Source organism: Epinephelus moara, chromosome 7, assembly GCF_006386435.1.
Source record: "Epinephelus moara isolate mb chromosome 7, YSFRI_EMoa_1.0, whole genome shotgun sequence".
In the NCBI taxonomy this organism is placed as follows: Eukaryota; Metazoa; Chordata; class Actinopteri; order Perciformes; family Serranidae; genus Epinephelus; species Epinephelus moara.
In genome coordinates, this window is record NC_065512.1 from 31,934,820 (window position 1) to 31,950,675 (window position 15,856).

The 15,856-nt window shown below is 39.1% G+C and overlaps 1 protein-coding gene across 1 annotated transcript; it reads left to right on the forward strand.

Moving 5' to 3' along the window:
* Window positions 1–34: 34 nt before the first annotated feature.
* parp14rs1 (poly(ADP-ribose) polymerase family member 14-related sequence 1) lies at window positions 35–15,350 on the forward strand. The gene is made up of 17 exons (XM_050047992.1): window positions 35–209; window positions 343–443; window positions 995–1,025; window positions 2,995–3,279; window positions 3,923–4,147; window positions 4,258–6,515; window positions 7,038–7,268; window positions 7,569–7,790; window positions 8,642–8,720; window positions 9,099–9,245; window positions 9,446–9,508; window positions 9,702–9,878; window positions 10,078–10,296; window positions 10,404–11,018; window positions 11,338–11,474; window positions 11,683–11,857; window positions 13,442–15,350. The coding sequence occupies exons 1-17, from the start codon at window positions 35–37 to the stop codon at window positions 13,723–13,725; spliced, it is 5,424 nt and encodes a 1,807-aa protein (XP_049903949.1). The 3' UTR covers window positions 13,726–15,350.
* Window positions 15,351–15,856: the final 506 nt, after the last annotated feature.

Here is a 15,856-nt window from a genome sequence, read left to right on the forward strand (position 1 = left end):
GTAAAGCAGGACAGAGGCGAGTGAGCCAGCGACGATGGCGGACGCATATTCGCATGCTCTGCTCGTCGAGCTCGAAGAAAACAACGTACCGAGACTTAAAAACAAATTAGTGAAATACTTTCAGAGTAAGAAATCTAACGGGGGCGACTGTGAAGTTGAATATGCCAACGGTAGCGGGACGGCGGTGTTACGCTTCCGCAGAGAGGAGGGTGAGTTTGACCTGATAAACTAGACCGTGGCTTACTTTACTTTTTCATTACAATACCGAAGGTTAAGTTTCCACCATTATCAACAGCCGACTTATTTACTGAAAGTGGTTTGATGTGTTTTTTTCTTTTATAGATCAACAAAATGTTTTGCGGAAAGATGCGCATCAGATCTCGCTGGATAAAGGCGTGTTGAAGATGACAGTCCGGTTATTAACAGATGAGACAACAACACAGGTAAATAAGTGTGTACAAAAAGTGAGACGTTCAAATTAGATCATTTTTGATTACAGACTTGTGATGTTATTTATAATGAGCACGTGTTAAAGGCCCTATATGGTCAAACCGGCTGTCACTGGAGTCATTGTTATATAAAACATTTACTTCCTGACATTCAGCTATTCCTCATTATCTAAAACTTTGAAACATTATTGAAACTCTCTCTCAGGCTCTAATGGGACTGTTGTTGTCTCTCTGACGCAACCTGTTGGAGAGAGTCTAGCTGTACAGCTTTATCTTACTGGTAGTCATGTGAATAATCATAAACCCAAGGCTGTGCTGCATACTGAGATTTATGTCCTCTCACTTCCTACTGTTTGGACATCATACAGGTTCAAACCAGAAGTTCAAAACACTTTTTTGACATTATTGTATTATGTTCCTTGACACAAAAAGTCTCAGGCTGGATTCTTTTATGGCATTGTGCCATGTGAAACTAGTTACATAAGATACCAAAGCGATGAATAAAAAAAGGTTATTTAAATATGTATGTATTTTTCCCTATACAGGAAACTCCATCTGATGAACTCAACTATACATGTAAGTACTCATTAAAACAAGTATGTGTCCTACTCCTTCACAGTGATGTTTGCTAGATGGGATAAGTTGTCACGATTTAGTTATTGTTGGTGTTTGTTATTTTGGACAGAGACACACACACATCCTCTTATGTAGTACAGTATATGCATGCAATAAAGAACATTTATGGTGCTAAAAATACAAATATAGCATCAACAGTTTTATCCTTTTTAAATTATAATGTCACTCTATATATTTTAGTCAAAATATAGATTCTTTTACTCATTTTTAGTTAGTAAGTCAGTCATTTTGTTTGTGAATGTGGTCAGCATAAAGTCTCTTGAAATAATTAATTTCAACTATCTAAGATAAATAAATCTGGATATAACAAGCACTATCCAAACTCTCCTCTGTGGGCATTTTAACTTAGTGGCTCAACTTTCAAACTAAATTTAGGTGAAAACAGAACAGTATTTCTTAACTTGGAAAGAAATGTGTTTTTGTGGTAAGAAAAAAAAAAAGTGCCGTTTTAAGGCGGTATCATAGCTTTTTTTTTTTTTTTTTTTTTAAGATATTTTTTGGGGCATTTTTAGCCTTAAATGGATAGGACAGACAAGTGTGAAAGGGGGAGAGAGAGATGGAGTGACATGCAGCAAAGGGCCACAGGCTGGAGTCGAACCCAGGCCGCTGCGGCAAACGGTATCTTTGCATGTTGGCCAGATTGCCACAGAGACCAAACCCAGAGTAGTTGTTACTCCCTAAATGAGGAACCTTGTAAGTCTGATACAAGTAGTATGGTGTGGCATTATGGCCACATGCTCTGTGGTCAAATATTATCTGCCCTTTCAGGTCAGCCAGATCTTTGCATTTCTTCCGTGTAAGACTTTTATGTGGTTTTATTCTATTCATCAGGTATTAGTATGTACTGAAACAAGTACACTAAACCCTGAATTTAATATAATTTAACATAAACTTTATCAGACTCACATTGTTGCACATTACATCAGCAGTAGTGCAATCATGTATTCATCAGGTTTTTTTCTAAATGTTTCTTAAGATGTCTAATCATACATTATTCAACTCTACTGATGGCTTCAGTTTTAACAAACATTACATCCTGCTTCACTTTCATACTGGGCTTTTAACTGGTCCAGTTTGGCACTTGTTTAGGCCATCTTATTGCTAAACCACTGACTATCACACAATTACATGACATCAGCAGAAATAAAGTTTCAGTTTCGGTTCTCTCCACATACTTCTCCACCAGTGCTCTTTCTCTGTGTCCTTATCTCTCTCTTCTTTTCCATTTTCTTTTGCTTTATTTTGTCTATTTGAGTAGTGGGGTAAATGTAAAAAAAAACGTCAGTGACATCAAAATACCTTAGCACAGCTCGGTGGTGACTGATTTGTTTTTAGTCATAGTGATGATCTATCTAAAATGGCTGTTAAACCACTCCCTTTCATTCCTCCAGGCAGGGTGCACCCAGCTCGGAGTAGTAAATAAGCTATGAAGACATGCAAAAAAGCACTGAGCTTTTAAGAAATGTTAAAAACTTTGCAGTCTTGTTTAGGACCAGATACACATCTTTTCAGAAAATGACACACAGGCAATAACTATGTAATGTCAACACTGACACACGAGATTATGAAGCTGGCACAGGTAAACTGTAAATCCACTGTCACTGTGCAGGAAACTGTCACAACAGGGAAGAAGGAGGGACTGTAAAATGATTCTTGCACTAACCCAAGTGTCACTTTAACATTTGGAAAAAAAAATTTAAAAAATGCATGAAAAATTAGATACATTTTTTAGGTGTGAGGAAATCTTTTTAGGTGGCCACCACAGTAAATCTGATGTGTTGGAAAAACTTGGAACACACATTTTGTAACAAAGTGAGATAATTTAATACTAAATAACACCTAATTATGAAAGCAATTTCTATTTGTGGGATGTTAATTCCGTCACTTAACCTTTATATCTCATTAACAGTGAATGTTGCCATTGACAACAAGCGACCGAGAATCGATGAACCCACACCTGCAGACACGCAGACAGAGGCGCAAGGCAGAGACGATGAGGCGGCAGATGAGGAGCTGCCGTGCTCCGCTTCAGCTGTTTTAGGAAACATTCCAGAGACGGTAAACCAGGAGTTTCTAGAGATGCTGGTGGAGAACATCTTAAAGGATCCTGACTCTCCAGCTGCCACCGAAAGCTTCATTTTGGAAGTCATTCCTGACATCTCCTCTGCTGTGGTGACTTTCCAGAGTGCAAAAGGTAGTCATTGCTGTGAATGAGTGTGTAAATTAATAGTTCCATAAACTCAGTTTATGCAGATGTTTTCCTTTTATAAACAATAAGGATTGCCCGTGTATAATCTCCAGCATACCCCTGGTAATTTTCAACATTAAGAAATGACGCAAACCTGCTACAGTAAAAAAAGAAGAAAAAAAGTAATTGCAGAATTAAATTTGTATGATAAAACATGTTTACGACATACATTAATTAGACAGCCAATGACACTCGCTCCATGGAATTACATCAACAAATAACTTCTTGCGAGTACTGAGAAATGACTTGATTCCTACAGTTTTCCAGAACACTAATGAGGAGCACAAATAAAAACCACAGCGCCTGCCTCACCCGAATACTGGTAGCCAATATAACATTGCTGCTGTTTCCCTGCAGAAAGCAAACATGCCAGATATATGCCAGAATATGCATTTATTAATCAGCCATGCACTGAACAACAACTAAACCTTTTCCATCAATCCCTTTTGCAGTTGCCCCAACAACTCCTCTTACTAAAGGTCACTACAAGGCTAATGTGGTTTTTCAAGAGAGCACAAAGAGCTTTGTGTTGGTTGTGTTATTTTATTAAAGTGTTATAACCTAACTTCTTTTTTTAATTACCTCACAGAAAACACCGATTTCGTGACCAGATGCCCCCAAAACAGGAAATTCACAAAAAAAGGACTATCAGTACAGCTTCTCGACGTCACAGAGCAAGTTGTAGTTGAAGACATACAGAACTTCAGCGAAGATCTCCTCCGCCTTTATTTTGAGAATGCAGGTGGGGATGTGGAAAATGTTGTGCTGGATGAAGTGGAACAGTCTGTCATCATCACCTTTAAAGACCATAAAGGTAGTGCATTTAGAGTGTGTTTTAGATATTACTGTCATAAGAGACTGGTACCTTTATATGAATTCTAGACAGTTTGACAATGCGATATTTGATTGTGTTTTCCCCAACAGCTGTTCAGAAAATCATGAAGAAAAAGCATCACATCAAGCAGGAAGAGATCAAAGTTTATCCTTACTATAAATCTTTGGGAACAGCCCTTTATGGCAAGGACAAGCCCTCACTAAAACTCCCTGCTGCTGTCTCTGAACCCATTGACTACACAGTCTGGAGATACCTAAATGACAATCAGTCTGCAGCAGAGGCCATTCGTAGTCAACTGGCAAAAGACTTCTGCAACGTAAACCTCAACCAGTCTACTGTTTGTCTGAGCCCTGTATCTTCACTGCTGCAGCTCAAGGATGCCAAAGCCATCGTCAAAGAGTGGAGAGATACTGTTAAGTCAGCCTTTGCGCAAGCTCTGTCAAAATTCAAATCCCTGAAGCTTCAGCCAGAGTCAGGGGTATGGGAAGAATCTGAGGGGAAGGTCATACAGATGCTACTGAATGAAGATGTGGTTGTAGTGCCTGATAAAGCCAATGGTGTCTTATCAGTGGTTGGCCTTGTGGCTGATGTCAACAGACTAGAGCAGACTCTTTGTGAAGTTGTAGACAAGATTACCAAAAGGGTGCAGAGGGAGAAATTGAGTGTGACCCAAGAAATCAAAGTGTCACAGTCAATTTTCCACATCCTCTGTCAAGATGGTCTTCAGGACAAGCTGCTACATGTGTACCCAGAACTCAAAATGTCATTTAGTAAAGACAGTGCAGATTTGATACTAACTGGCTTAAGGGAAGAGATTTTGGCAACAAGCAAAGTCATATATGATGCCATGTTTGCATTAAAACGACAGAATTTAGAAATAGATAACTATGTGCTTGATGTGTTGAAGGATGAACAACAAGAGGATCTCACAAATGCTCTCCTCATATCCAAAGGAATAAATGCAGCATTTGAGATCAATGCACACAGGGTGCAGCTCCTTGCTGTTTCCGACAGAGATTTGAATGATGCTGAAGATCATCTGCGAATGCTGCTAACATCTCAGTATATTAATGTTGAAGATAGTAATGTGCTGGAGAAGCCGGAGTGGAAGGACCTGGTCAGTGAGTTAGAAAATGATCACAATAAGTCATGCAGAAGAATTGGAATCTATACCACTGATGAACAAGTTGTAGTGTCAGGCCACAAGGATAGTGTCACAGGAGTTAGCAATGAGATTGTTGACTTCTTAAGACAGAATGCTCACGTTGAAGAGACCGTTGTGGTCAAGCCTAATGTCGTAGTTGAATACATAGAAAAACTTGACACATGTTGGTTGGAGCACGTTGAAGACAAAGTGATGGTGTCTTACAAAAAGGAGGCCATCTGTTTAAGTGGGTCTAGAGTAGATGTTGCAGAGTGCAAGACCTTGGTTGAAAACCAGGTCTCTTCTGTGTTATTTGAGAGTTTAAAGGTAGATATACCTGGAGTGAAGAAGTTCTTCCGGGATAAAGAAGCTATGTATGTTACTTCACTCTTGAGTGAAACTGGCTGCCTGGTCCAACTGGTTGATGGGACCAGTGGTGGACAGGACAGCTTGGCCCAAAGACAGGTATCAAAGCCTGTATACCAGCTTCAGACATCTGATGGGGTGGAAATAGCAGTTTGCAAGGCAGATCTGTGCAGCTACCCAGTGCATGCAGTTGTCAATGCTTCTAATAACGTCTTGAAACATAATGGAGGACTCTCAGCAGCACTTCTTAATGCTGCTGGCCCTCAGTTGCAGGATGAGTGTGACAAACTCATTACCATGAAAGGACAGCTCAAGTCTGGAGACTGTGTCATAACTGGTGCAGGGGGCCAGCTTTGCTGCAAAAACATCATCCATGCAGTGGGACCCCAGTTTGATTCAGCTAATCCTCAGAAGTCTCTGGCGCTGTTGAAAAGAACTGTTAAAGGAAGCCTAGAACTTGCTGAAAAGAGCGGCTGCATCTCTGTGGCTCTGCCCGCCATCAGCAAAAACCTTGGCTTTCCTCTCAATTCGTGTGCAATCACCATCATCAAAGCAGTGAAGGAACACTGTGATGAGTATGATGACATCCACCTGAAGAGGATCCATTTGGTGAACAATGACGACAGTACTGTTCAGGCTATGGAAGGAGCTGTCAGACAGGAGTTTGGAAATCATGGTGTCAGTCTTTCTCAACAAGTTTTCCCCAGCCAAACCACCAAGTCTGCCAGTGTGACACATGTTGGATCTGCTGTTACCTACCCAAACTGCTTGGGTCAAGTGCAGACCCCAGAGGGCTTGAGCATCACTCTCACAAAAGGACACATCGAGAATGCCACGGTAATTTCAATTCTTTATTATTTTTTTTTGTTTAAGAGTGAAACATTCCTACAGAGGGACTACATATTGCTTTTTAAATGTGGAAATTGTATGTCTGTATTGTCTCTGTGCTGTTCACTGTTCATCTGTGTTTTAGGTTTCTCCTTTGTATTTTAGATTGTGGTCTGTGTCTATTGTGAATTATATGTTGGTACTACAGATGGAAATTAGCAGTTATAGCTAAATCTGGTGCAACCATCTCCTCATTTCTTGTAAATGATTAATGCTATTGCACACGGTCCCTTGATAAATTAAATAAACTAAACTAAACTAAACTAAACTAAACTAGAGTATCTAACTAACTGTTGACCTTATTCTCTAGTTCTATAATATCCCCATAGTTGACTGTGGTCCTGTAGGACTTGACTGATCCATTTCTGACCAATTCTCAATGCACTGACACTCAGATGTTCTATGATCTACAACATTTAGATGTAAATTGAAAAACATGCAACTGATAACATTCTGTAAATACATTTCTAGACGGAGGTGACAGTGAATACTGCGTCTGAGGATCTTGCACTGAACAGAGGGGCGGTTTCAAATGCCATCTTGGGTGCAGCTGGACCCAACCTTCAGCAGCTGGTAACTGCAAGTAAGGCTAGTGCAAAAGTCGGTGAGGTCATTGTCACTGAGGGCTGCAACCTGAAGAGCAAGCAAGTCTTTCATGCAGTTGCACCTCACTGGGACAACGGGCAAGGCACAGCCGAAAAGGTAAAAGTGTTAAACAGGGACATTATGGGTTAAATTACTTCTCTGATCTGAATTTGATGAAAGACCTGAGATCTGAGGAAAACACCCCAGATCTACACTTTTCTCTCTTTTTCTCTGCATGTCATGTAAAACATTATCTGGCTAATTTGTATAACACAAGACATATTGCTTTCAATAATTGTCTGCCCTGTTTGGGGTCAAACATCATATCTTAGTGGCAGGGGATGTTGATGCAACAGCAGTTTAAAAATTCAATATATTGCACTTGGATATTAATAGCATTTATGCTTTGCCTTCCAGGCCTTGAGTGGCATTTTTAAGGATTGCTTGGCCAAGGCAGAGGACAGTGGTCTCACCTCGATATCCTTCCCTGCCATCGGCACTGGAAACCTGGGTTTCCCAAAAGACCTTGCCGCCTCATTGTTGCTGGACGACATCTCAACGTTTAGCAGTAAGAAACAACCCAAGCACCTGAAGAAGGTGGTTATCATCCTTTACTCAGGAGATGCACAGACTATCCAGGTAAGGAAAGAAAACACAACAATGTTGTCGTACTTTCATAACCCTAGTGCTAAACAAAAAATTAAGCAGTGAGGTGAACTTAAAGGTATACCATGCAGGATTTTCCTTACTTATTTTGCTATGATCAGGACGTTCCTGGGCACAGCATGCAGGTGAGGCCAGTAGTGACCAGGTGCCAGAACATAAGTGACTATCATCCAAGGAAAAGCTACAAAAATCTTAGACAAACCCCCAAAAAACACAAATATATTGAGACGAAATGTCACAAGGACAAAGCTCATGCCCAAATGAGAGAATCTGGGGTTGACTTTTACTTTCATTTTTGCTTGCAAAACAGTTTACAAACATTAATGACAATTCCTGCATAGTATACCTTTAAAATCATAATCTTTAGGATTTTAGTCCTACGATTTACTATAATACTACTAATACTACAAGTTCCAGAATTCTAGGGGCAGCAAACACCTGTTTTAATAGCCATTTTTTCAGAAGAGACAAGTAAACAGTGAGGCGGTTATTAGTGAGATAAAATTGGAAACAGTAACACAGGAATACATGCATGCATCATTTCCTGTGAATCCAGCATGGGAATGGCAGACCCTGCCACTACTCATGAAAACTACTATACAGAGAGGTAATATGTGTGTGCCAACCATAAATAGTTACGGTTTGAATTTGTGAAAATCTTGAAAATTGTAATTTTAATGACAATTCAGCCATATCAACCAGTAATAGCTCACCACTACAACATTGTTAACAAAGAGGTAGTCAATTGAGAGTGTGTTCCCTCTGTATTGCTGTGATATTTGTGAGTGTTTTGTTATCAAGTATCTGTGTGATTCTGTCTCCAGGTTTTTAGCGATGAATTTATGAAGAAGTTCCCCAATGCCTCAGGGAGTCCAGTGCCCGCGAGCTCCCCAAAAAGTCCAGGTGGGCAACGTTGTTGCAACATTTTAATGTGCAATAAACAATGTAATGTGTAATAAGAAATGTGTAAGGATTAAAATAACAGTTCTCTGAACAAACATTTCATTATGAAGTGAAGGAATTGAAAAAGTGAATTTATACACACAACAAAAAAACATTTATTTTGTAATGATATGTTTTTAAAAAAGCAGTCAAATCTCAGCAATTATAACGCTGGCACTGAAACACAGCTTAGATATACTTTTACTTATTAAATGACCTAAATGCTACAGCAGTGATCAAATTCTATATTTAAAAAATGTTTTTGTCTTTTAACAAAAAGCTTTACTTAATGGGCTTTTGCACTGCTGTTAATTATTTATTTGTGTCTTGTGCCTCCAGGTCCTTTCTCTAAAGTTGTCTCGACCTCAGGAATGCATGAGACCAAAATGGGAAATGTGGTAATACAGGTGCTAACAGGAGACATAACCAAGGAAACTACTGATGTCATCGTCAACTCCTCCAATGAAAAATTTTCCCTTAAGTCAGGTAGATGATAGCCAGAACTAGAGTGTTTTAATAATGCAAAATATAATTTCAGATTCTTTTAGATTTAATGTAAATATTTAGGTGACATATTTGACGTGTGAAACCCACACTTAATCATGTTGACAATCTTGAATCCCACGTGTAATCATGTCCTCCAGTTTCTGTGTTTATGAATTTGTTTCTATATTTCCCTCCTCTAGGAGTATCGAAGGCCATTCTCGAAGCAGCTGGTCAGGCTGTTGAAGCAGAATGCCAAACCCTTGGTAAGGAAACCTTTACACAAATAGTTGACACAGTATAACAGTTCTCTTGCTTGGCATTTTATATAGATAAAAAGTCAATTATTAAGCTGATTCTTATTTATAACTGAAGATTGTTTCAAAAGGAAGTATGGCCTTAATACACATATGGTTGTCAAGGTTCAAAGGCATTCAAATCCTCACTCTACATCTTTAGGTGCCCAGCCCAATACAGGCATGATACTAACCCAGCCAGGAAACCTTAAGTGTAAGAAGATCCTCCACCTGGTTGGCCAGACGGACCCAATAAAAATCAACAAGGCTGTGAAAGTGGCACTCCAAACATGTGTGAAAAACTCACACACTTCTGTCTCATTTCCTGCCATTGGTACAGGTAAGATTTATGAGCAGGATTGGTGTTTATCATTTGTGAAGTCTTGACATTCATCCTCAAATCCATCTTGGACTCTGTGTACATGAACAGAACTGAGCCTCTTCAGTGTATTTTTTTTTTGATACAGCCACTTGGGACTGTATTTTGTACTTGTACAAAAGTTTAGCAAAAGTCTGTAATCTGTGCTGTACAATTCTAGGTCAAGGCAACGTACAGGCAAGGCAGGTGGCAGACGCCATGTTGGATGCAGTGGTTGATGTGTTGACCCAAAACACTTCCAGCTCCTTGACGACAATTCGGATAGTTATTTTCCAGCCACCCATGCTGAAAGACTTCTACAGTAGTATGCACCATAGAGAAGCCACTGAACTGAAAGATAAAGGAGGCTTCTGGGGAAACATCGGCACCAAAATCAAATGTAAGCACAGTGAAGAAAATCATTTTGGTGTTCATTTTATTTAAACCATAATCACTTTTAAATTAAATATTAAATTCTAATATAAATCTTGGACTTCGTTTCTTCAGCATTATTCCAGAGTGGAAGTGTTGCCAAGCCACAGAAAGAAGGGGATTTTGTCATTGAGGCTCTGAAAGTGGACCCTGCTTCCTTCCACATCTGCGGTGAGACGCAGACTCAAGTAGACGATGCCAAGAAGTGGATCAGTGACCTGATATCCAAAGAGAAACACAGCATCTGCATTCCAGACAACTCCATCCTCAGCTTCTCTGATGCAGACTACCTGCGCATGGTTGACATCCAGAAGACCCTGGGCGTGGCGATAAGGACCGAGAGCAAGAAGGACCAATCCTCAGTCACAATTGTGGGGTTCAGCAAGGGCGTGCTCAAAGCCAGCCACGAGATCCATGAGATGCTGAGGGTGGCAAGGGATCAGGAGGAGCTGAAGAAGAAAGTGGAGCGGGCGGGCATGGTGGCGGACTGGCAGTACCAGCAGCAGGGGCAGCAGTTTCAGAGTTGTGACCCTATGGCCAACTTCAAGCTTGAGCAAGCATTGGAAAATAAGCTGCCAAATGTAAAAGTTACAGTCCAGGGTCAAGACTACACAGTCACATTGCCAAAGGGACCTGCCACTGATAACCAGGGACGCACCCTGCAGATAAAGCGCATTGACAAACTCAAAGGTATCGTACCTGTGTCCTCTGATAAGTGTGTCATTTGTTGCAACCCTGCTTCTGTGTCCTACCTTACATCCACAGTAATGCAGAAGAAACTGAGTACCTCACCATTATGAAGCCAGAATTAAGTGTATTAAAACCAGATTTCAGTCTGTTAAGTCAGTAAAAATATTTCTCAGGGTTGCTTTTTTATTAACAAGTTTCTCAGCACTTTATATGTGGTTATATGTATCATTTTTTGGATGCCACATTTTCAAAAAAAATATTGGGGATATAATGTTGATGCCAGGAATAATGAAAATGAAATTGTTCATTATGCCTCTAGATGAAGACACACCTGAGCACTGGGATGCAATGCCACCCAACACCTCATGTATGGCTGTCACCATCAAGGCTGGGACAGCAGAGTACACTGAAATCCTGAATCTGTTCCAGGCCTCATGCCAACGACCAATTATTAAGGTAGACTGCATTTAATGTGCACTGTATGCAATGAATAATGTTTTATCTGTCACATCTCCGTCATCACTTTTCATCAAATAAAAAAATCAATTGCTTCTCCAGTTTTTGGGTAAAGAATAAAATAAATTCAAACCATTGTACAGGAAAAGCAGTAAATGTAATAGATATAAACTCATATGTACAACACTGTACTTTTCCCTCCTCTTAGATTGAGAGGATCCAGAACCCTGTGTTGTGGAAGAGCCTACAGATCAAGAAGCGTGACATGGAGCTGAGAAACAAACACAAGAACAATGAGAAACGCCTCTTCCATGGTACCTGCCACACCACTGTGGCCTACATCAATGAACACGGCTTTAACAGGAGCTATGCAGGAAAGAACGGTGAGTTTATATTGAAAATATGAGACTCTGGGCCTCATGCAGCAATATTCTCTTAAATTTCTCCCATATGTTTTTCTTTATGTTGTTCCTATGATTATATTATAAGTACCACCATGAATCTGCCTTCCCATGCACAAAAATAAACCACACTTTGCACATACGTCCAGTCCTATGCCAAACTTCCTCAACTAAAATTTGTGGCAAATTGTCCTGATGGTGGCGCTACGGCAGCTGTCTAAAGTTTAAAACTTTAAAAATTCATAACAAATCATCTGTAAGTGCTACGACTTTGCAGCGTTCACTGAAATGTAGCCCTGATTAAGCAGAAATTTTCATTCATGTTGGCCTGGCAAGATTTTTGAAGTCCATCACTCTATTTTTCTCAAAAACTGTAAAACTAAAACTAACTCCTCCCACATTTTTCACTCGCTTGACGCCAAACTTGCTACACAGTGTCTTCAGACTGTCCTGCACAAACGATCCAACCAGAATTTTTAAATATCAGAAACTGAGCCCACAGTTCATCGAAATGTTTTAGTGTGAGCAGTTACAAATTCCAGCTAAATTAATTACAAATATAAGAATGTACAAATTTAAGAATTTTCTCTTGATAACTGAATTTTTGACACTAGTTTTAAATATGCCTTTACATGCAACCCTGGTGGTTGTAGAAGTTATAGTGTGAAGCCAATCTATTGTTTCTCACCTGACAGGTAGCTCAACAAGATTCTGATTTGCCCTTGGTGTCAAAGATTATCTGTCTCTTCAAATAGATCTCTGTGATCTCTAAAAACAAATTCTGTGTAAGGCCTGGATGGCCAAAGCACCTGAAGGAAGTATGAAAGCCATTAGGAAAAATGCACTCCATATTATCCAAGGGTTCTCACAGTCTTAAGTGGGGTCATCGGACCAATAGTATTTAATAGCCCACAAATTTCATATCCAATCATTATAATTACTGTGAAACATGTAATATCTACATTTGATTATATGACATTTATGCATTTTTTTATGTTTCTCAAATGTAAATTATGTTTTTCCTTGCGTTGGAAAAAACAATTTGTTAACTGTGAAAACAAGATGGTTTTTTTTTCTTCGTAAGAGTGCTCTCGACCACTTATAAAAGACCAAAAAAAAAACAAAAAACCTGTGAATCCCAGAAATCAGTGGGTACTAACAAAATAAGAACAAATGGTAGATATGAACAGAAATCAGAGGAAATTTGTTGTATTGCTTCCTGCACAAGGTCTATTTAGTCAGAAACCTCCTCAATCTGTATTGAAAACCTAAAAGATAATTACATTCCTTCTAAGATTGATTAGTTGTTTTTACACTGCAATAAAGCATATTTTTAAACAATTCTGGTCATACTGTACCTCAGTTGCTTCAGAGCAATATCAGTAAATCTGTATTTTGAAAGAAGTTACCATCCCATTTTAATTTTAAGGGATGTTCCAAACACTAAAGTTGTTATTCAGTTATTTCTAAGTATTTACTTTGAAAACAAAAAAGAATAACATAAGGAATTACAGCAAGTATCTCACAGATTAACTCAGTATCTTTCTGCTGCTTTTCTACTTTCAGCTGCTTGTTATGGCAATGGAACATACTTTGCTGTCCATGCTAATTACTCTGCTCAAGACACCTACTCCAAGCCCAACCCAAATGGGGAGAAGTGCATGTACCTCTGTCGGGTGCTGACGGGGGATTTCACTGCTGGACAACGGAACATGATCGCACCGCCGGCCAAGGGCCCCGTCTCTGTTCAGAAGTACGACAGTGTCGTGGACAAAGTGGCCAGTCCTACCATGTATGTTATCTTCCATGATAGCCAGGCTTGTCCTGAATATTTGATTACATTCAAGTGACAGACTGAGATAGCACTGAGATAACAAACACGTGCCTTACATTAGACACTGCCTCAAATATCAAATAACTGTTTGCTATGAATCATCAGTGGATTGATGTATTTGTTTATTCTTAGGATATTTGGTTTAAACTGCCAATTAGTGCTAGCAATATAATAACAGTCATTTTCTAGTTTACAAGCAACCTGTAGTGATCGAAAAGGTTGGTTAAGAAAGTATTAGTGGTCAGATTCATATAGTGCCTTGAAAATATCTGTCATACTACAGAATAATTATGCAAAAAAGAAATCAAAGAATGAAAAGAAAATGAGAGGGTTGTCAAAACAAATCTTTGACTTTATGTATGCACTTTGAGCTTTATATACTGATCACTGTGCGCTGTGGTGAGGCGCTGATGGAAAGCACCTACTCTGTACCAGGAAATAATGGGATAATAAAAGAAACTAAAAGCTTGTCTCAGTATGCATGTGTTAATCGGGTTAACAATCACTTGTGGTTTTGAAAGGAAAACTGAAAGTTAACTGCTGTTCCAGTAAACAAGCTTGTACAAAAAAGTTAATACAAGCACACCATTGTGTAAATTGTGTTCTGTATATTTTGAAGGACAGATTTTTTTGAAGCAGGGTTGTATGGGGTACTACCTACAGTAGATGTCAGTCGGCATGCCCCTAGTTAGGAGAAGCAGGCTGGAGTCTGACATGGAAGCCAAGCAAAGTACTGCTGTGGGGTGCAGGGAGCAACAAATATTTTTTAACCACCTTAAAAAGTCCCATCTAAAAAAATCAATATCAGTTTACGTGTATGCTATATTGAGAGTATTTCCACTGCTTTACCTCTCCGTCATACAGCCCTTTTTCGACAGGGAAGCCTTAACAGCTTTAGTTCCCCATTTATGCTCTTGTCACAGCCACAAGACTCCATTGACAGAAACAGTAATTTTAGCTAGCTGAACACCTGAGTCAGCTTCAACCAGTTAGTTTGTGTTCTTTTGTAACTTTGGTGAATCCAAACTAACTCTTTTCAACGCTAAAGTCGCACAATAACACAAAGTAACTGAATGAGGCAGCAGACGACCAGCAGCTCCTGTGGTCAGCAGTGTTAAATTGCTGTTTTTTCTCAATGGAGTCTGGCTTTGAAGAGACATTTTCTTGTTGGAAGTCACTGTTTGACACTGACGTAAAACAGTGTAAATACTCTCAATATAGCATACACTTAAACTGATTTTTTTTAGGTGGGACTTCTTTTAAGTGGCTAAAATACATTTTGTTGATGACCCCTCCACAGCAATACATTGCTTAGCTTCCATGTCCCTCTTCAGTCTGCTTCTCCAAACTGACTGCTGACTGACATCCACTGTAATATACTGTCTGTGGATAAGTGCCCCATACAACCCCACTTCAAAAAAATCAGAACTATTCCTTAAATGTAAAGTTAATCACTTAAGCTATACTCTTGTGTTCACCCGTTGTCTATTAGAGCAGTACACACATTAAAATCAGGGTGTGTATAGGTCCTTAAAAAGTCTGAAAATGTCTTCAATTAAGTTTTCTTAATATAAGGCTGTAAAAAGTCTTAAATTGTCCTAAATTCACATTCTTTTTGCATTAAACTTAAACTCACCCGCTTGTTGTCATTTTCCTGACTGTTTATTTTGAACTGAAATCAATGTGTTTACTTGGAAAGATTACTTATACATGTGTGTGTCACACGCACACACACACACATATATAAATATTTTGTTAGTCTTAAACTTATAAATCCTTTCATTTGCAATGATGTCTTCAAGTGTATCAAACTTACAAGCCCATGCATTGAGGTCAGCTTTCTGTCTAGGTCTTCAAAATGTACTTTAGCATTTAAGAGTTGATGTGCCTGCATATGCATTTCACTAAACAAACATATGCACATTGTTACTCCTGAGTGAGACAATTATAGAGTGACTAGGAAATCACAGACTACTTCTTTTTTTGTCCAAAACAATTTATAACAAAGAGGTGTACAACAATTGCCGTACAAGAAAAAAACATGGTAGGGGTATTTAAAGTCCATTCATATCAAGTCCTTTATAATTCAAAGAAAAGGCATGTCCTTTAGCTTTTTTGTTCTTCACATCTTCTAGTAAGGTGCCATA

Excerpts from the sequence above, each read along its gene's own strand:
- parp14rs1 (XM_050047992.1), top strand. The coding sequence starts at position 35 with ATGGCGGACGCATATTCGCATGCTCTGCTCGTCGAGCTCGAAGAAAAC. Across the intron at positions 1,026-2,994 it reads TGATGAACTCAACTATACAT|TGAATGTTGCCATTGACAAC; the intron begins GTAAGTACTCAT and ends TCTCATTAACAG. Across the intron at positions 9,879-10,077 it reads ATTTCCTGCCATTGGTACAG|GTCAAGGCAACGTACAGGCA; the intron begins GTAAGATTTATG and ends GTACAATTCTAG.